Here is a 20813-nt window from a genome sequence, read left to right on the forward strand (position 1 = left end):
TACTTTTTCCTGGATACTCTGTCTGCTATAGTTTCAGTGAATCAGTACACCCAAAAAGGGACTAATTCACATGATGCTATGCTCCCAACAAAGTGTCTGAAACACAAGCTTCCCCCCACAACAGTTTCCAGTGCTCTTTGAAGCAATCCAGTTTTACAGATTCCCTCTTCATACCTCCCACACCTATAATATTTCCATCTTTTGAAAAGAAAGTCATCATAAAAGTGCCATCTTTTGGCACTTCGTCCTGGGAGATGAGATGATTTTCTTGGTTGGCTGATAAAAGGGAGGAGAGAATTTATCCTCATGAAAGTAGAGAGAAGAGAATAAAATTAGTTGCATAGATGTTTCCATCAACTGATACCCGAGAAGACATGAGAAGACTGCCTTTATTCTCAGTACACACACACATACACCCCCCCCACCACTTTTACAATGTTACTAATATAATTCTATTTTATTATGAGTTCAAGACAAACAGGAAAAAGATTGCACAAAGACTGCAGGTACACAATGTTTCTACATTTTTTCCTGTAAAATATTAGCATTATTGCTGCTTTCAACAAGTAATATGCATTGCAACATAATGTAATGACTGATCAGATCTGCTTTGAAATTAATAGAACACTGAAAAGCAAGGGGAACACTGAAAAAAAAAGAAACTCATTTTCTCACCTGTTTTACTGAGTGGGGGGCTTATGTACATCTGCCTCAAGTAAGTGGCAATTTGGTTTTATTTTCTTGTTTTCATATAAATTGGAAACAGCCCCACCACTTTTAGGAACAAGCTTTTGTTATTTCCTTCTAAACATAGGTATGCCACCTCTTTTTAAAACTCAACTTCTTTATAACTTGAAATCCTTTCAATGTTCTGACACATTAGATGGTTCCCGTATAGGAAAGATTTTTCTTATTATTAAATTAAGTAACAGACACTTGGCTTTGCATAGTGAATGTCTGATAGGCACAAACAGTTTGCTAGTATACATAGGATTACAAAAAATATATAAAATGTGATTTGATTGTTATTAGAATATGATCTTATAATGTCTTGCTTCCTCAACCAGTCCTAGATATAAAACTCCTATTTGCATTCTCTTATGCTCCTTTAAAAGTTGTTGTAGAAAATAACATTTTCAGCCAGTATAATAATAATCTCATTTAACTTTATTTCTATATTGGAATTAAACCACATTGGAATTAAATCACATATATCTGAGGATGTTTTAGGGTCCACTTGTGTTTCATTGCACATTCCAGGCTTATCATATATGGATTATTACATGAGTATAAGATCCCTATGTGGTTTCCCCAACTAGAAAAGTTTAGATGTCACTGAAGGGAACAGAAGTGCATTTCTTGCAAAATAAAGAACAAGAGGAAAGAATTTTTTTTAAAAGACTGATTCTGGATACCGTTGCCCACTGTGGGATATAGGCAAGATCAGATTAGAACCTGATAACTTTTTCAATACCTCTATTCAGTAGCTGGATTTGGTAATACTATTAGGAAACTTTTAACAGAACATTCAATCCTCTGTGAAAGAAACTGTAGGTGATGTCAAATTTTCTAGGAAAAATATATATATCTATATATGCAGAACCTAGGGGAAAATTTGCATTAATTGTAAGACTTCAGAAAAGAAATTGTTTTCCCCCATTGAGCATCACTTCATACTTCAGTTCAAACAGCTACAGTAGTTATATTGTAATCACTTTCTGTAGAGAGAGAGAGAAATAAATGGAAATATATCTTATAGTCTATTAGTTAAAGAAATCACCCAAATATTTGTGCAATACAACTGAAATTTATGGATTCTGTATTATGTGGAAGCTCAAAATGGATATAGAAAGATGTATATGGCATCTTCACTTTCTTTTTATTCCTTAAGCTAGAGCTGGATAACTGCAGGTCACGCAAAATGAGAAGTCAAAAAAAATTCTTGATCTTTCAATACCCATTTTACATGTTTTCTTTCAGTGTAGTTATGAAAGATAATAAGACATATAATATTTGACATACAGCAGACACCCTAATGAACTGCAACATTTTCTAAAAACAGGCTACAAGATTTATAATGCATAAATAAGCTATAATTAGCACCGTGCCTGGAATATCACATTTATGTCTATGACATAGATACTATTTAAGCATTATTACATCACAGTGGGAAAGCCATGAGTGAGAGCCTATATTCTTAAGTTTTAAGGCCAGAAGGAACTATTATGATCATCTGGTTTGATTTCCTGTACTATAGAATTTTACCCACTAATTGCTGCACCAAGTCTATATGTTCTACTTAAGCTACAACATTCTACAAGCTATAAGCTGTAAGTCCTAAATGGCTTGGGCCCTACATGCCCAAGGTACTGCCTTCTTCATTACACCCATCACAATCCTTAAAATGGATTTAAAGCAACCTCCTGCAAGTACCATCAGAAAACCAAGATCACTTAGTAAAAATCTAGATCCTGTTCTGACTTTTTCTATAAGAATAGAGAACCTTTATCATCAAATATCTTCTCCTTGGGCAGCTTCTTCCAAAGAGACCTAGCTGGCTATTATAACATCCTCTACCCACTGCAGCAGTCCGGTAATAGGGACTGGTGCCTAGCTGTGGCCTGTGGCTACCTGTGGCAGCATCTGGCCCCTTGGACCTGTGGTCTCATCGCTGCATGCCTGCCAGATTCAGATGGGGACAGCACGGCCACAACTGTGGTATGGGCACTGTAACAGATCTGCCTGCAACTCTGGGCCAGGTGCCAGTGGGTCATAGCTGGACAGTTGGCCTTTGGGTGGCACTGTTGTAATGTCTTCTGGTGTCCTCACTCTGCCATCTGGGCAGCTATCACTCAGAATATGTGCTTCTTGCAGTGGCCCACTTTCAACTGTCAATGCATGCCCTCCTGGCCCCAAATGGCCAGGAAGTCAGCCAACTCATGTGCCCTCTAGCTGGGTCCCCAACGCTGGCCCTGGGCAGGCTCCTCTTCCCAGGCCCTGTCCCTTGCCTCAACTAGTAGAGATCCTGGTATTCCCTGTTTAAAAATGGCAAATTCTCTCATAAGAAACCCAAATTCTTTCATTAAAATATTCAAAATCCAGATTCTTTTGAAATTAAAATGAAATGCCACTATATAGAGAGAGATAAGTTGGGCAATGGTTTATTGAGATATTTAGAAGTTTAAAGAAATTTGGAAGCCTACCAGTGCCTCCTTTATCATAATCAAATTATTTATACCCTTTGGCATTCACTTTTGGTTTTTCTTGTCATAGAAACATCAGAGCTGCCCCTGCCTCCTTTGCTCACCAGGATGTGGGGCAATGAGCAGCACTGAGATGTTGGTTCTCTGCCCCTGCCCCTCACTCCCAACTCACAGCCCCACCAGTACCCCTCACTCCTGACCTGCAATCCCTGCCTGTCCCCACTAATTCCCTCCCAGCACCAGGACATGAGTTCAGCTTCAGGTGTCTCACCCACTGCTTTGTGGCTCTAAACTTGCTGTTCCATTCCCTGTGCCTGTGACCAGGCCCCAATGATCCCCATGCTGTTCCTGGGAAGCCCTCAACTGTGGCTCAGGGACTGGGCTAGGCAAGCCCCTTCCCTTCCAAACTGGCCTTCCCCTGCACAGACTGCTCTAGGGGACAGGGGGGCTTGTGCAGGCACTTGGGGTGATGTGGGGTTTGTGGGTCTGGGGTTTGTGGGTGGGGTTTTGTGTGGGGTGGTTTGGGGTTGTGGGGCTTGTGGGTGGGTTGTGGGGTTTGTGGGTGGATTGTGGGAGAGTTTGTAGGTGTGGGAGAACTGTGTGGGGGAAGGGAGGATTGCTCGGGGGGGAAACCCTACCTGTCCCCCCTGCACAGCCCCCCCACGCAGCACACTGCCGCCCCCACAGCACACAGTCCCCCCCCCCCCACAACAGCAACAGCAGCAATGGTGGCCATTGAGGCACTCGCGCCCGCTCCTGGAAGGGATCCCTGGTGTCTACACATGCCACCAGGTGCATGCCCTCAGGCAGAACTGTGCTGATTTTTGCTGTCAGCTGGGGTCCTGGCACCATATGCAGAAGACACGCACCCTTGAGCTGGGCCAGGTCCTGCTCACATTGGGCCAACCAGGCTCAACGGCATGCCAGGCAAATGGAAACAGGACCCGGCTCAGTTTGAGGGTGTGCAGCCCCCATGCATGGTGCTGGAAGCAGCAGGGGCATGGAACAGCCATAGAGATGTTCTGGCTGGGTGCCAGAGCTTCTCTTTGGAGGATCCAGCCTCTGGCTGTCTCTGGAGTGTGCCTTGCACCATTTTTTTTTCAGTGTGGGTTTGTTTGTTATTTTGATACTGGGATTTCTTGGTGTCAAACTTAGAGCCCATGCTGCTAATATTCAGTGGAAAGAACATTTTTTCAATCTTAGCATGTCTCCTGTGGCATCTCAAACTTCTCTGAGGCACCACAACAGGCATGTGCTCACTTGTCTGGACACATCCGGTATGTCTGGACAAGTACTTACAAAGTTCAAGCATGTCATCTAATTTATGTCTGGTTGGCAAACTAGGTTGACTGATCCTCTTAAACTTCTAATATAAGGATATTTTCCAGATATCAAATCATCTCTTCCAAACCCTTTTGAAATTTCTCAGCTAGTTCTGTAATTGTGTCACCGACACTCTATACAAAGATAATGCCCCCTTCTTAAACCCACCTGACATTGCTATTTTTATACATCCAAGAATGCATTCACTTCTTTCACCACAGCCTTGTATGTAGAAAATATGTGATTCAAGCCTTTTTTACATTCACTGTTTTCCAGGATACATAGTTTTCAATGCTATATAGCTTTGCATTTAGTTTTCTAAATCTTTTCCTTCAGGTTATTAGATAGTCTGGATCTTTTAGTATAACTGAACAGTTCCTAACATTATTTCTCACGCCACAATATTTGCATCATCTGCTAACTTTACCAGCAGTGGTTTTATATTTTCCTACAAATCACTGATAAAGATGTTGACTAACACTGTACCAAGAACAGATCCCTATAGAATCCCACTAGAAACAGCTCCTTTTAATGGCAATTTTAAGTACAAGAATATTAAAATCTATTTTAAATATATTTAAAAACATTTATTTTAAACCAAGACATTACTTTGTTTTTTATGAATGCTAATAAAGGAATCAAAATCCTCATAACTATATTCTTTGAATGCACTTTATTTCCTTCATTTAAGGAACCAGCTAAAATTACCAAGAAATATTGTGACTGTCTTTCACATTCCTTTAAAAATCCATACACTTAGCAGCAAGGAAATGCATAGCTGAGAATATTACAAATTGTACACTATCTCTAACATACTAGCATATTACTCTGTATATGGAATGTCATAAGCCACTTTACTGTTTGAAATAAATATTCTTATATCAGTTAGGTTACAAAAACAAAGTAAATCCCACATTTTTTCTGAATACAAAACACTAAAATTTGTGTGCGTACATTATTAGAATATTGTTCTGGCTGAAATGCAAATCTACATATACATATAATATTATTAAAAAATTAAGAGTGTTTTATGCATTTCATAAAGAACTATATGCAACTATATGTCTATGAAAAAGACATTTTAAATATATTAGCTAAACTCAATATCCACATCATATACACAAACAATATACATCAAGAAAATAGAAATTCCCATACATTTCATTAAAACAAAAAAACTAAAGATCTATCCATACATAACATACATATATTAACATGTATATAATATATATGTTGTGGGTGTTATATGAGTTCAGAATTTCCTCTTTTGATTAAATGTATGGGAATTTATATTTACTTGATATGGATAATATGTTTGAATTTATTATTATGCAGGCAGCATTAAATTTAGAACATATTTAACAATTAATTTCTTTGAATTTAAGTGTCTCCATTTTGTTAGAGGTGTGGCAGGTAAATACATTTTGTCACATGGTTTCATGACTTTTTATTAAGGCAAGTATTATTTTTAGCTTTCTTTTTTCTATTTGATGTACCTGAGCTTTGAGCTTTTTTCTTGGATGATACATCTTCTAGATTCTATTATGCTAACATTTGCCAAAACATAAGAAAAAATATTTGATAGGACATAATACAGGCATTGTACTAAGTCATCTGTCCAGAATCTAAAAAATTTAAAATAGGGGTTATATGCTATTATATCCATTGTATATATGCAATTACAAATATTCTCTCTCCAGTGAAACACAGCAGTAATCATTCACCCCTTTTCCTATATGCCTTCAAGTCTGTAGTAGACATTCTCTCTTTTTGCAATATTCTCCTTGGTCTCACCCAGTGATAGAAGGGACAGATAACAAACACTGCTTTTTGTTCTAACTTTCATTTTGTATTTGCTCCCTATGTCATATTAGGCATTTAGATTGAATTAGAAACCAGGCTATTCTTGGGAAAATATCCTTCCCACCATATTGTTATTCATGTGTCTAAAGAATGGTGAGTCCAAAGGACTATGCCACAGGTTTTGAGCCATCACATTGTGTTTATCCTCAAAGTCCAAAAAGACATCACTGTAGGTATCTACCTGCACAAGTGTGCGTGAGAGAGCCAGAGCCACTCCCCACAACACTTTTTTCAGTTTAGATGCTACACTCTTCAGAAAAGGGACTATTCGGTACTTTGTTTTTACATCACATAGCAAAATGGGGCCTCTATGACAGCCCAACCACAAGCACCGGGAAAATACAAATATTAATAATATAAATAATACAAATCATCATCAATTATAAAAATAATTAAAATGTTTCATTTCTTTGTATGTAGAAACAATGCAAATTAGATTCCTGTTCCCCCTGCATTCTTCGCTGTGTTGATACTAGCAGGGCATTTTTTTTAGTAATTCCTAAATTCCATTTTAGTCCTGATTTTGTCTTTCTCAGTTTTCTTGTGTGTTGCCATTTGTATTAGCTAGTCTCAAAATGTACTTGGCTGAGTTCACAGACTATTGATTTTAAAAGATATAATAAAGTACAAATATAAGATTTCCTTCACAAACAACACAAGCATGCATGTAACTCTCTCTCTCAGTCCCTCCCTGCCTCTCTCTCATAGGCTACCGTCTACTTGCAATTCAACAATTATTACACTATCCTACTCAGGAAACTGAAAGCCTTATTCAGTGTGTTTAGTTCACAATTTAGGAACACAGGAATTGCCATACTACATCGGACAACTGGTCCACAAATTGGTCTAGTTTTCTCTCTACTGGACTAATACCACCTGCAACCAGGGGAAGACACAAGACAGCTTGAGTAGGAAGCTATGTTTTGAGGCTGTGCCCCAGCACAAGGGCATAGGAGTCCCTGACTGGATGTATGGCAGCCAGATTCTGTTGTGCTCTGCTGAGCACAGGGGTTCTTCTGGACTCAGTTTCAAGTCTATGTGTATATTGTGGGGTGCTTCATGATGTAGTATAGGGGCATGGCCCAGGGACTTGCATCCCCAGATCCCATGGATTGTGCAGTAGACACAGACACTGTCTGTCTTTCTCCTCCCTCCCCCCCCACCCCCCGGCCTTCTCTGCCTGTGCCTGGCAGGTGACTGGAGGCAGAGGGTGAGGTTGGAAAAAGGGACACTACTGGCTCAGGTCTAGGAGAACTTGGAGGCAGGGCACACTGGGTGCTTGGCTGGAGCAGTCAAGCAGGGGCCAGGTGCTAGCAGGGGGGAGGGAGTGTTAGTGGGGAGTCACAAAGGAGGCTGGGATGCTGAAGGACATTGACTTAACTTGAATTGGTAGAGAATATGGTACAGAAGTTTGATTCATTGGTCTAATCTATATTGATTAGATCTGAGTTCACATTAAGAAAGTTTATCTTAGACCAGGTTCCACCATTTTTAGACCAGTCTACGTGTGCTGAACTTCTGTATGGTTACAGGTTTCGATCAACTTCTGATCATTGAGACTGGTATAAGTGTACTGTCTGTACCTGGCCTTTCCCCGCTTGACTGGATCCTTCTTGTTTCTTGGTCATCTCCAGCTTGACTAACCTAAAAAAAAGTCATCTACAAAGTTCATCACCTCTCAGCTTAGCTACCTTTCCAAACATATTAAATACAGATCCTGCTATGGAAACTTGTATCCTTCACTATTTTGCTATGATAAAAAATGGCCATTTATTTCTGTTCTTTTTGTTCTGCCTCCTTAACAAGTTTCTTATTCATACAATACTTTCATTCTCAGACCATGACAACTTTGTTTCTTTAGTAGCATCTTGTGAGGGACTTTGTCAAAGGCCTTTTGAAAGTCAAAATAAAAGTCAGATGTTCTTCCTTCTGTTCTTTCATCTTTTAGATGAAAGTTAAGATGAAAGTTGTACTGAGAAACGATTATTGCATTGCAGTGCATATTCCACAAGGGAATCCAAAGAAACAGAAGCTCAGATTCAAAAGGGAGCACAAAATTCATTGAACAACCTAGCAACTGTTGCTGAGGGCCCATTACAGCTGTGCCTTTCATTAGTAAAACTTCCACTTACTTCAGTGGCAGCAATATCTGACCCTAAATGAGCATACTATAGTTGCTGCAAAAAAGATGACAAAGCTAACATTAATATTTTGACTGTAACCTCTGCCACCATCACCTTTATTCATACAATACTTTCAGCACAACAGCTGATAAAGGTCATTCTTTGGGAAAAGGTACATTGTATGGATACAAATAAAGAGCAGCACAAGTTCTAACACCATCGTAATGTTACCTTCACATCTGGGGAAATGATAGTTCCAGTTCCTGTTGATTCCATGTTGGCAAGTGAGAACAGGCTGACCTATCAGAACATACCCAGGATAGCACTCAAATGATACTGACTGACCAACGCTGTAGTCCAAATTGACAATATATCCATTTAAAAAAGGAGGAGGATCTGGGCAGTTCTGTAACTCATAAGCTGGAAGAAAAGAGAAATAGATTTTAACTGTTTAGTCATCTCTCAAAATAAGAGTTAATTAAGAAAAATCTCTTAAAATTTTCTAGGATAGATTAAAACCGAACAGCTGGGATCTCTACTAATAACTGGACTAATAACACCATGTCAATGAGAAAAGAAGAGTCTATTTAGATTATCTCATTGGAAACAACTGAGTTAGCTGTAGTGGGAACATGGTGCAGGAAGATCAAGTCTTTACAAGGAAGAGGGACTGAAAGCAATAGTCCATTTGAAAAGCTGAAGGATACAATATACCCTTAATTCACCTACTCAGCACCAATGAAAATCAGGCTAATAAGTGGCACGCTATTCATCTGTAATATTTGCATCCACATTTGAAGCTTTTTTCCTCTCTGTTTTGAAAAGACAGCACCTTAGAGCTGTCTCACATATAACCCCATTGGGGCAAATCCAGAGTGGGTGCAATTATGCAGCTGTACCTCTGTCTTGGACTGGACTGTGCCACAAGAGCATCTGATGACTTTTTTAAAAGCCCTCACATTAGGTGAGAATATTTGCTCCCTTCCCCTCATGGCTCAGAAGCACGTTCCCTCTCCTTCTCTTCCCTCACCTCCACTGCCTGTCGCTGCACCTTCCACCGCTATCTCAGGGGTGGTGAAAACTTCAGGGCTGCTCCTACTCACTCCAGCTAGGCTGCATGGATCTAAGCCTAGTTGGATCTAAGCTTTGATAGTGGCTGCAGCAGCAGCAAAGGGTAGGGGTGTTCCCCTTCCTTGCACTTACTCCCCACCATCCATGGCCGCTGTCACTGCTTCTGTCCCTGTCCCAGCTGTGTCCAGCCCCTGCACTGTCCAGCTAGGCTATCTGTTAAAGCAGTTGTTAAAATTTCTCATGCGATCCACAAATATTTAATGAGAAAAATATTCAAAAAACTTGAATTTGGGTGGCCTACTATAGGTAAACTTACTTGCAGCAAGGATTCTTGGTTTTGAAGTGCTTTTTTAAAATGAGAGTATGTTAACACACCTAGTGTTAGCTTTCTTCTAAGCAAATTTCTATAATACTCTTTGTGTAACCTAGTAAGGGATATTGCAACTGCAGTGCCATTATCAGTAAAGTCAGGTTATGTGGCACACCAAGTATTGAATATGCATGTGAAACTACAGGCACTATATAGAGATGCTCAGTATTACACTACTAATGTTCTAGAAAGGTATAGCAAGCTTTGAAATGTTATTAATTTTGAAGGACATATAACAAAGTTAGTTTAAATTTGTTTGACTAGCAAATTTTTAACGTGTTGATTACCTCCACCAATTATGCTGTATAATGACTGCACCTATTAGAGAACCAAACTATAGTAATCAGAACAACAGTTTACACTTGCATATTTATTAACTGCACCACAGACGTTAGGGTTCATCATTTGTCAACAAGTTGTAAAAGTCCTACCTTTTGCAAAGGACAATATTTTTTCTTAACCTATTAAACTAGCCAAAAATCATTTTTCAGATTACCAAGAAAAAGCAAAAAGGATTAACAAACAAATGTTATATTACAGAAGACATAATCAAACATTCTTTATAGAAGAAAGCATAATAAATGAAACAACTCCAACAGAATGAAGCTCTTTGTAGTGCTAAAACTACACTAACAATAACAGATAATTAATATTTGGGTTCATATATTCAAGAGCTGTAAAGGTATTTGACAGGTAAATGTAATTAATAACACAAACTAATTAGTATAATTAAGATACTACTAATCAAACACAAATACAGGTTTCAAATAATAAATTTAAATATTATAGATATTATTAATTTACAGCCTTTGTACATTAAAGATAGATAATTCCACAAATGACAACAAAGATCACACTTTTGCTAAAGGGCCATGTAAAAAATATTACGTAGGAAATACAGATAAATAATGTATACTTGTTTGTGAGTGTATCTACAAGAAACACTTAATGCACATTGGATTAATTCTATTGCTCATTAGCATAGCAGGCAAAATCCATGCTAATGAACAGTAGATTTAATCAAATGTGTATTAAGCAACACACAAAAAGCATTCATCTGTGCTACTATGCAGCAGTGCCTATTGCAGCACATTATGTTAGCACCTGTTTTTACAGGTACTAACCTTAATGTGACATAATTCCAGTTAATTAATGAACATGTAGATGTGTTCTGTGTGTCATAATTACAGAGAAGAGGGATGTTCTGCTCTTTCACAGAACACCTAGTGAAAACTAGAAAATTCTGAGCGCACCTACACGTGCCCCTACTAAGCCATTGTTTTGGAAGTACTAAATGATGGCACAGTAACAGTCCATACTGCACCATGCATAGTTATTTTTAGCCACTATGTTACTGTAATAACATGCTATAACAAGGGAGCATGTTGCTATGATGATGTAGCACCACATGTTGATGCACCCACAGTTGTCAAAACAAGAACTTGAAATAAAAGTGATTATCCAACAATTGCAGAATCTAATGCTCACAAAAAAGTAAAAATACAATAGTAAAGATGAAGAAGATATTCTTGAACAATTTTTTTCAAAGCTAATTAATGGTTTTCCTATAGCCTTTGTAATATATAAATCTTCCTTTCTGCATTCAATATGGATGTGAATTAAATGACACAAGCAAATTATTTCATGGGATTCAGAAACACTAATGCCATATTTATGCACATGCTCATAACTACACTGGCTTTTGGGTTTTTTTGCCGTTTCTGCTCAGCAGAGATGAGACCGGGACTAGAAAATTAGAAGTGCAGCACACTGACAAAAGCCACAGTTAACCCCTCAAGGCCACCACATTGAAGCAGAAGATTGCCCTGCAGCTTTGCAGGGAGCAACAAGTACCCCCTTACAACACAGGTGGACCTATGCTCTCTAGCAGCTTTCCACAGCCAAGTGAACCCAAGGAGCAGCTCAAAAGACTCTCCAGTGAAGCCCCACTCTCCAGCCCATTGCTGAAGGACAGGTACAAGAGTGCAAGCTCTTGGAATGGCCTTTTGGGTGAGCCCCAAATCCCAGACTGCCTGCAAAGGGGTGAAGCACATGAATCTATGAACTATGCCTTCTAGTTGGTAGTGTTTACAATTGTATTTAGTGTTGTTCTTTGTTTTCTTTGCCTTCGTTTTTCTGTAATAAATTTATCCTCTGTGTTTACACTGCTTGCAAGGAGGGGGTTTCCCAGGTGGTCTGGGTGGGAACTCAAACCAAGGTAAACTATATTTAAAATATATTTAGAATATACTTAGTATCCCAAAATTGAATCTGGCCCTTATTGCTGCTGACTGGTGCCCAACAGAAGGGTTACACATATGGTGCAGGGATTTAATAAAGCAAATTTCTGATAAGCAAATACAATGCTATTGTGATATCCACCCCAGAAGTTCTCAAGACACAACAAAAAAACCATGTAAACATTTCATGACTGAAATTCTCCTTCCATAATTTATATTGTGTATCAATCTTTTCTTGCATTTTCATTAAAAAAAATTCAGCAAAAAGAGAACCAAAATCTTGCTAAAACATTTTCCCTTTTTCCTTCTTAGCCATAACATTTGGTTTTATAGCACATAGTTCTTGAACACTGTTGATTTTATACTCTCTTTTTCTACAACTTGGTTCCAGAATCCAGGTAATACAACCCTGATACAGTTTGTTACCGTACTGTGCTGCTGTTCTTCAGTGAATAGCCTCAACTGCTCCTCTGTCCTTTCTAGCAACATAAAACCTATCTGTATATGACTTCATGTTCAGGAGGTTTACAGAAAATATCTTTTTTCAGTCCTCTTCTCCAGCTCCCTTAGACCAAACTTGATCAGTTTCACAAACTGAATTTCTGTATTGGAGCCCTTAATATGTTTATTATTATGCATAATAATTATGAGGCAATATTGCATAATTGCAGAATTATCACACAATTATTGTATAATTCTTGTTGACTACTGTTTTTTTTCAAATATTTTTTATGTCCAATACTATTGTTGCCTTCTATTATCCATTTCTATTCTCTGTGACAGATGTACAGTTCAGTTTTTGAGCTTTAAAAATACACACTTGTACAACACATACACTTTTATATTTCTCCTTGAATGATTTTGTACTGTTTTAATCATTAAATTAATCTCTGTTATTGTGATATATGTTTCCAGGTTGTCCATACATAAATTATGAAATAAGCCTCTCATGTTTAGTCAGTAAATAGCGTTTTTGTAGGTCTTGGAGGGTATGTCTACACATGCACTTAATGAGCATGAATAAACTCCAGAGCTTATTGCTTCTGGGCACACTGTTTGAATGTGCACTGAGCCAAATTGGAGCACCCCGACTGGTAGTGGGGCCTGGGGTCAGCCTGCCAGTTCAGGGCTTCTCCCCACAACTCAGTGTGCTATAGAGGGGTTAGCTGAGGTACAAAGGGGCTTTATTGTGGTGGTAGCCAGCAGTCAGCCTCTGCACTGCAGTACCCTCATGCCCCAACCAGCCAGAGCAGTATCTACACATGCGCTGCTGTGGAGTTTTTTACTGCACAGGACAATAATACTTATAGTACCACACTGCAGAGTAAATTAGTTTATGCCAGCCTAATAGGGGCCCATGTATAGATGTGCAACATCTACTGCATAGTTAATTAGTCAACCGCACAATAAATATCTCTTGTAGACACACCCTGTAGTGCAGAAACTTGCACAACTAGGGCAGGGTACCCACCATGGGTGCTGATTTACAGGGGGCACCTGATTAACCAGGGAGACTAGAATGCTCCCCTCAAGAGAGTTTCCTTTGACAAGTGCAGCCTAGCTATAGTAGCTGGCAGCCCTATGGCTGAACACGGCATACCAGTTGCAGCAGTCCTGTGGCACAGGCTCATCAGGGCCTGCCCCTGGTACCCTTTTCACTCCCCTCTTCCCCCACATATGCTACTGGGGGAGGAGCTGTGCCTCCCATGACAAAAATCCTGAAAGACAGTGATATTCCACTCAGTCCTCCCATCTATACACTACTAGACACAGGGCTGCCTTGGCTTCTATACAGAGTCCTCATGTAATTTAGAGCACATTTAATAACACTATGAAGTTACAGTACTCTTAAACATGACAGAAATGCAGTGTTTGATGGGGGAGACCTTTGAACCTCCCGGCACTTTCCAGGCTAGAATGCAGGGGGTGTTCCACAGCCTCCTGCGGCTTCTTCACTGGTCAGAAATTTGACCAATGGACAAAAGTTATTTAAAGCCCTGTAGGTTGCTAAAGTGCTGCAAAATGCATCACTGAAAATATAATATCTCATTTAACAAGGATTAATTTTAAGCTAAAGTGCTGTATATTTATTATAATATAATAAATATAATAAATTAATCCTGATAATATAATATAATATAATATAATATAATAAATTAATCCTGAATTTTACTGTACAGATCTGTTTTTGGCGGAGAGGGAGGGGTATTACGGTGTTCCTGCTCTAGCTGGTATGTGGTAAGCTTGCTCCTTAGTTGCAGAAGCAGCTACTAGCTGAGTGCAAATAGAACTGCAGCACGTACAATTCCTCTTCCTCCCCACTCTACAGTGGTTGGCACTCTGCCAAGACACTATAAGAGCTCACTACATCTCTGATTGCAACAGAAACAAGGATATAACAAAGAGCACTTGCAAAAAAGCAGAGTCAACCTATACTCTTATATTTGAAGCACAGTCCATATTTTTCCTACTACTTCAAACACTCATAATGCATTTGTACGAAACACAACCATATGTCCTTTATATACATCCATCAGTATAGTTTCGTGTGGTACTTCACCTCAGTTACACATCCTTTCATCTCTTGATAAGTTATCATTAATTTCAACATGCTTGACCGTTTTTGTATTGACAACTCTAGTAAAGGATTTCCAGATCATAGGAAAGCAGGTTTTAGATTTTACCCTTTTTGCATCAGCTGTTTCCTTTTCTATGTGTTTTTATTAACTTTTTTATGAATATTGTTCTTCTTACCTTTTTCATACATTCATACATTATTTTTCATACTTTTTTTTTATAGGTATCCTCTGGCCTGAACATGAAAGTTTGTTAACTTTTTTAATCAAGAGTTGTGAATTCCATCCAATCCCAGTGCTTCCCATTTAGATTTTTTTTCAGTCTTCTTTGGACATCCTCATTTGTGATTTGAATTTAACTTTAATTAATTGCATCACTACAATCATACTTCCTTCCCCGTATCTATTTGCAAGAACTGGTTGTATATTTCTATATCCTTCTAACCCTTCTCCACCAACTGCCTAAACAATTTCCTCGGATAGTTTTCTACCTTTTTTTTTATCTGAGAATATAATATAATTTTTTCTTTCATTACATATTTCTTGACCTATTAATAGCTTCTATTAAATCTATTAATTCCTTTTCAACTTCTTCAGTGTTTCAGTATGAAATACTGGGGTGTGTTTTTCCTCCTTAAAGTCCTTGATTATTGATCTACTTTTCAGTTTCTCTCCTTTTATCTCACCTTCCTTTTGTCTAACCATGGGTTGGATTCAAGTCTCCCAGTGATGCCTTTTCTTTTTCAGAGATTTACCATCTTTCTCACAAAGATTCCCAATTCTGCTTCTTCTACAAAGATAGCATATTCATACAGTTTTTGCAACAAGTTGCTCTTTCTTTAACATTTATCCCTTCTAGGCATTTATTAATATTTGATATGACTTACCTAAGATATTTCTTGTCTACATATTGAGAAGACCCAGGACATACTACCACTAATCTGATCAGTGTATTCCAAGATTTTCTCTATCAGGCTACTCTCACTGCTTTCATTCTTTTCCTGCTGTTATTCAGGTTATTTCATATAGACAGCTGCAGCAATAGTGCTTTTTTGGAGAGTAATATTGCCTTCAGATATTGCCAGTTTTGTAGTCCAACATTTCTTCAGTTATCACTTCCTGAATCATTCTTTCCAAATGACACAAGGAAAAATATTCTGCTTTTAATAAGAAGCACAGCCAACCTTTATTAATAAAAGAAAAAGTCCACAAAATTAACTTCCTTTAGCCAATTCATGGAACCTTTAGCTAGGAAGTAGTGCTTTATCAAATTGACACTGTCACCATGGCTCCATCTGTTCCTCTTTGGTTTCTCTATATCTTCTACAGTCAGCTGATGACAACCTGTTTCTCATTTGCATAATATGGAAAGCCGTGTTAGCTGAGACATGCATAATAACATGTCTACATATCATTAAACAAGTATTAAAGAATGTTTTAAAATTATTATCAAATATCTTTAAATAATAGACTCTTATTCAACTTGGGTATGCAGCATCATCACCTTCTTGAAGATGAAAGCCCCCTTATAAATAGAAATCTAAAACCAAACAAAGCCCAAAATAAAAACAAGAACAACAATAATGGCTTTTCTTTTAGTGTGTGGGTGAATCTACAAGTGCTTGTTTACTGTGTGGTTAACCAAAATACTGTGCAGTGCAGGTGCATGTCTACACATGCATGCTTGTATTGCAAAGTAACTATGGCAACTTACACAAACTTGGGCATAAATTTGATAGCTGCATAATGCAGGTATTAAATTTATACCAGGTTTGTTACTGCTCAGTAATGCATGTGTAGATGCATTACTCCATAGTAACATGAGAGCCTCCCAGCTGGGTCTGCCCAGCCACTAGGGGGCAAGCTAGAGCCCAGCCCCAGGGCTCCTACTTGGCCCCCCGCCACTGCTGCTCGGCTGGGTTGCTGTCTGGCTGCATGGCAGAAAAGCCTGCAGCCATTTTCTTCTGTGGAGCACACACTCCAGGAGCCTGCAGGAGCCTGGGCTTGCTGGTGGAGCCCAGCAGACCCCATGTGCCCCCTGGACAACCCACAGGCTGTGTTTGCCAGGTCTGTCCTGCTCCAGAGCTGCTGCTTGGCCACAGGTGAGTGCTACAAAGGGCTGCAGGTTGCAGCACCCCTTATCTAGGCCTGTGATCCCATCAGGGGCAGCACTTGCTTTCTCCTGCTGCTCACTCCCCACCTCTTTCTCTTTGCAGGATCATGGTGAAGCACCACAGCCACATGGCTCTGACTCCCTGGCTGTGCCCACCCTTCTGTGAGCCATCCAGGTGCTGCTGACTGCCCTCCAGGGCCAGCCATGCAGGGCCAACTGTGTGGGGGCCCAGTCATCCAGAGTGGAGACAATGTCCACCAAGGATGCCAACTTGATCTGGGAGGACATGAACACCCTTGTGGCACTGTGTGGCAATGAGAATGCCCTGAGGGAGTTTGCCCAGGTTTGGTGCTCATATGTCCATATTTATGAGGCTTCAGCAGCTGGGAGGTGGCTGTAGAGCCACCTCCGGCTGGTGCGCCAGTGCTGTGTGAAAGCCAAGGACCTGTGGGTCTAGTGGGTGGCCATGATCAGCTACAATCACCAGTCCAGTGGGGAATCCAGGACCATGCCCTTCATGTGGGAGCTGACCCACATTTTGGCACCCTGGGAAGCTGCACCCGCACTCCGCCCTGAAACCTCTGGTGACTCATCACCAGGGGAGGGAACCTTGGACCCCCAGCATCCTGCCCTGCAGTGGCTGTCTTGGCCTCGGCCCTGCCCCACAGCTCCAGGAGCCTGCAGGAGCCACAAGGAGCAGCCGACCACACCACTGCCAGCCATTAGCAGCACCAGCTCCTTCCTGGGAGAGGCAGGGGGGCCCTGCCCAGGTTCCAGCCCCCAGCCCACTGCAGGCTGTAGACACCCAGAAGAGCTGGATTCCATCTGGCACGGGGAGTCCTACACCAAGCTGCCAGCCTTGCCAGCCATGGCTGCATGGAAAATCCTGTACCTCCCAGGCCCAGTCCCCACCCCTGCCTCTGCCCCTGCCCCTGGTTCCAGAATTGGCCCCAGCCCCCCCTCCTTGTCCCACCCAGCGCCACTCCCTTACCCCTGGGTTTCCCCACACAGCACACAGGGAGGCAGGACACATGTCAGAACTTTGATAGGTGTGTCCTCACAGCTGGGAATGTATAGGCCTCTCACATGCTGAGGAACACATTGGTCCTGGTGGCAATGCCCTCCTTGGCAGCTGCCACCAGGAATGTAGTGCTACAACAGGAAGCCCTCTAGGCAGTAGCAGACATTGAACGGCAGGCCAGACTTTCCCCCCATGCCATCATAGTTCAGGGTTCTGATCCATGACTGTAGGTGTGCCCAGGGCACCAGTAGGGCATAGCAGCCCTGGCAGCTCCCCTCCTGCACAAACATCCCATTGTGTCCCACCTCTGGCACATGCAGCAGAGTCTTGCCTGGAGCATAGTGTTGGGGAATCAGGGGGCCAGCCTTGGAGCACCTCCCCAAAGAGGCCCCTTGTGGGGAGGGTGGGGGTGAGTCTCTTGCCCCCAATTTCTGAGAGCCCCATACACCCTGAGACTGGACACCAGTGGCTGAGTGGCAGCAGAGCACAGATGTGGGCCTGCAGGAGCAGGGGGTTGATCAGTGGTCAGGGCTGTGGCAGCAGGTGCTGCCAGCAGCCTGGTCAGGCCCACTCTTGGAAGGGGGCAGGGGAGTCTGTCCCCCGGGAAGCGAGTGGGTATGGGGGCCCCCAGGAAGCAAGTGGGTCCCTTGGCCCCTGCACACTGCTGCCTTCCAATTTGAGGCCAGACAGCACAGGGTCCCTGGAGCACAGCATTTTATCTTTCAAATATTGAAAACTCTCACAAAAACCTTTTGTCTCTTACCTCTGCATGGCCAACATCTGGATGTGGGGGAGAAGCTTCAGGAGCCTGCAGGAGCACCACAAACCTCTGGAGCCATCTGGGGACGCCAGCACGCCATTGCTACATTCCTGACTTGACCTGTCTGCTCCAGTGGCTGGTGGTAGCTATGTAGGGCTGGATGTTGGACCAGCAAGCATGGTGGGTGGAAACCCTTGCCCTGGAGGCATAGTTCCAGACATATGCCGAGCATGGATTTGACTTGGTGGGCATAGAGTGGTGACATGCAGCACTGTTGGAGAAGCAGCTTGCTGCCCAGGGCCACCCAACAGAGGCCGCACCCATGCTACCTTTTGCCTGGCCCCCTGCTTCAGCTCCAAAGGGCCCCTGTGTCCTGCCTACTGCCTTGCAGTAGGGCTTCCACAGTGCCCTCAAGGATCTGGTGTGATACCTGCCAGCTGTAGGCATCCTTGGGCTCTATCATGGCCCCTGAACCTGTGGTGGCACTTCCTGTTGTTGGGATGCTGGCTGCCTGTTGCCAGGCTCTCTGCCCTAGATGGGCATCACCCCACTAACTCACCATTGGACTTGGGGATGGAGTAAGACACTAGAAGTGTCTCTGAAGTTTGAGAGGGCATGATGGGTGCAAGGAGGAAAAGAGGGCTGTGTTTGTTGAGGAGGGAGGAAGGAGGGATGGGGGGCTCTATTAATAACATTTTTATGGTTTCTCCTATGTGTATGTCCTGGAGTGGTCCTGGGAGTAGTAGGGGGTCAAGGATGTGTGGGTAGTTGGGCAGGTGGGCTGGAGCAGCAAGCACAGGAGGAAAAGGTTGGTCAGAACCTCCTGCAGCTGGTGCTCTGGGCCTGGCTGGTAGATGCATGACTACCCTGGGGCTTGGGTGGGGTGGGGTGGGGGAGTGCAGCGGGGCCTGCTGGTTGCCAGGGGCAGGGGAAGAGGAAGGGGCAGGAGTGGCATAGGGTGGGCAGGGAGGGATATGCCAGGTGCTGGCTCTGTGCCAGCCATGTGGCTCCTGGGCAAGGGATGGGATGGATAGGGCTGTGCAGGTGGGGATGAGTCTTTAAGATGGCCACCACGTGCTAGCAGCTGCCTGTGGCCTCTTCATGATTGCCAAGTGCTGGCATTCATGTGGCAGGAGATTACAGCTCCCCCTGGTGGCCCCAGAAGCACATGGAAGGCTGCTCTAACTTGGAATTAAATCTAGTCACAGGTCACCTGCATCTGTGGATGCCAGTAACTTGCTGTGCAGTAAGTTTAATATGATGTAAATACATGCGTAGATGCACCCAGTAGGCAGCTCTTGCCTTTAGGGTGTCATAATCTTTCATACATGAGCCATTATAACCAATGTAGGGTAATCAAACCATAACTTTGACAATTTTGTTATAAACATTGCTCACAGACTCAAAAGAGCATAGGAAAGTAGAGCTGGAAGGGATGTCATACGGTCCTCGAAGTCCAGCCCCCTGCTCAAGGCAGAATCATCCCAACTAAACGATCTTAGCCAAGTATATCTAACCTGCTCTTAAAAATGTCAAGGGATTGTTACTGTTGTCATTACTATTTCACTTGTTAAGCATTGTCAGTTTCTCATATAAGATCCCAAAGACAATCCTCGTCTAAGGAAAGTATCAAAAACATATACAGATTGAAACAGAAAAGGTAATTAGAAATAGTACATTACTCAGATATCTAAAAAACATTGAATCAGCAGACATATCTGAAAATTTGCCAAGTTCATCGACTGAGAGGTTCACAGCTGTAGGGTTATTGAACCAAGAGATAATAATGATGATATATACTGTAACTTGATAGGTCTATATAGTTTTCCCAAGAAGAATAGTATATGAGGGGAATTCTACTATATTACCTGTAGGATAAATTAGCTGAAATACTGAGTTTTTTAAATAACTTTCTGTATCCTGGTTTTTACACTTGCTTATGACTTTGGATTTCAGAATTTACTCTTGCAAATTCAGGACACAGAAGTTACAGCAGTAATCTCCCACACAGAACAAGAAAGCACTAACTGGATTTCAGACAAAAGTAGTACTAATCTATTGGTAACATGTCTCTTAATCTCATCACAATCTGTGGAGCATTTAAAAACAACTTTAATTTGCCAGTCAGAAAATGCTTTACTTTGTGAATA

The 20813-nt window shown here is 41.5% G+C and overlaps 1 protein-coding gene across 1 annotated transcript in view; it reads right to left on the reverse strand.

The window, feature by feature from the left end:
* CSMD1 (CUB and Sushi multiple domains 1) overlaps positions 1 to 20813 on the reverse strand; it is a 2270760-nt gene that overhangs the window by 225592 nt on the left and 2024355 nt on the right. The window contains exon 42 of the mRNA XM_090033387.1: positions 8744 to 8932. Within this exon, the coding sequence (XP_089889513.1) occupies positions 8744 to 8932 (189 nt within the window). The remainder of the gene's footprint in view (positions 1 to 8743; positions 8933 to 20813) is intronic.

This window comes from Crocodylus siamensis, chromosome 1 (assembly GCF_052110815.1).
Source record: "Crocodylus siamensis isolate JL-2025a chromosome 1, ASM5211081v1, whole genome shotgun sequence".
In the NCBI taxonomy this organism is placed as follows: Eukaryota; Metazoa; Chordata; order Crocodylia; family Crocodylidae; genus Crocodylus; species Crocodylus siamensis.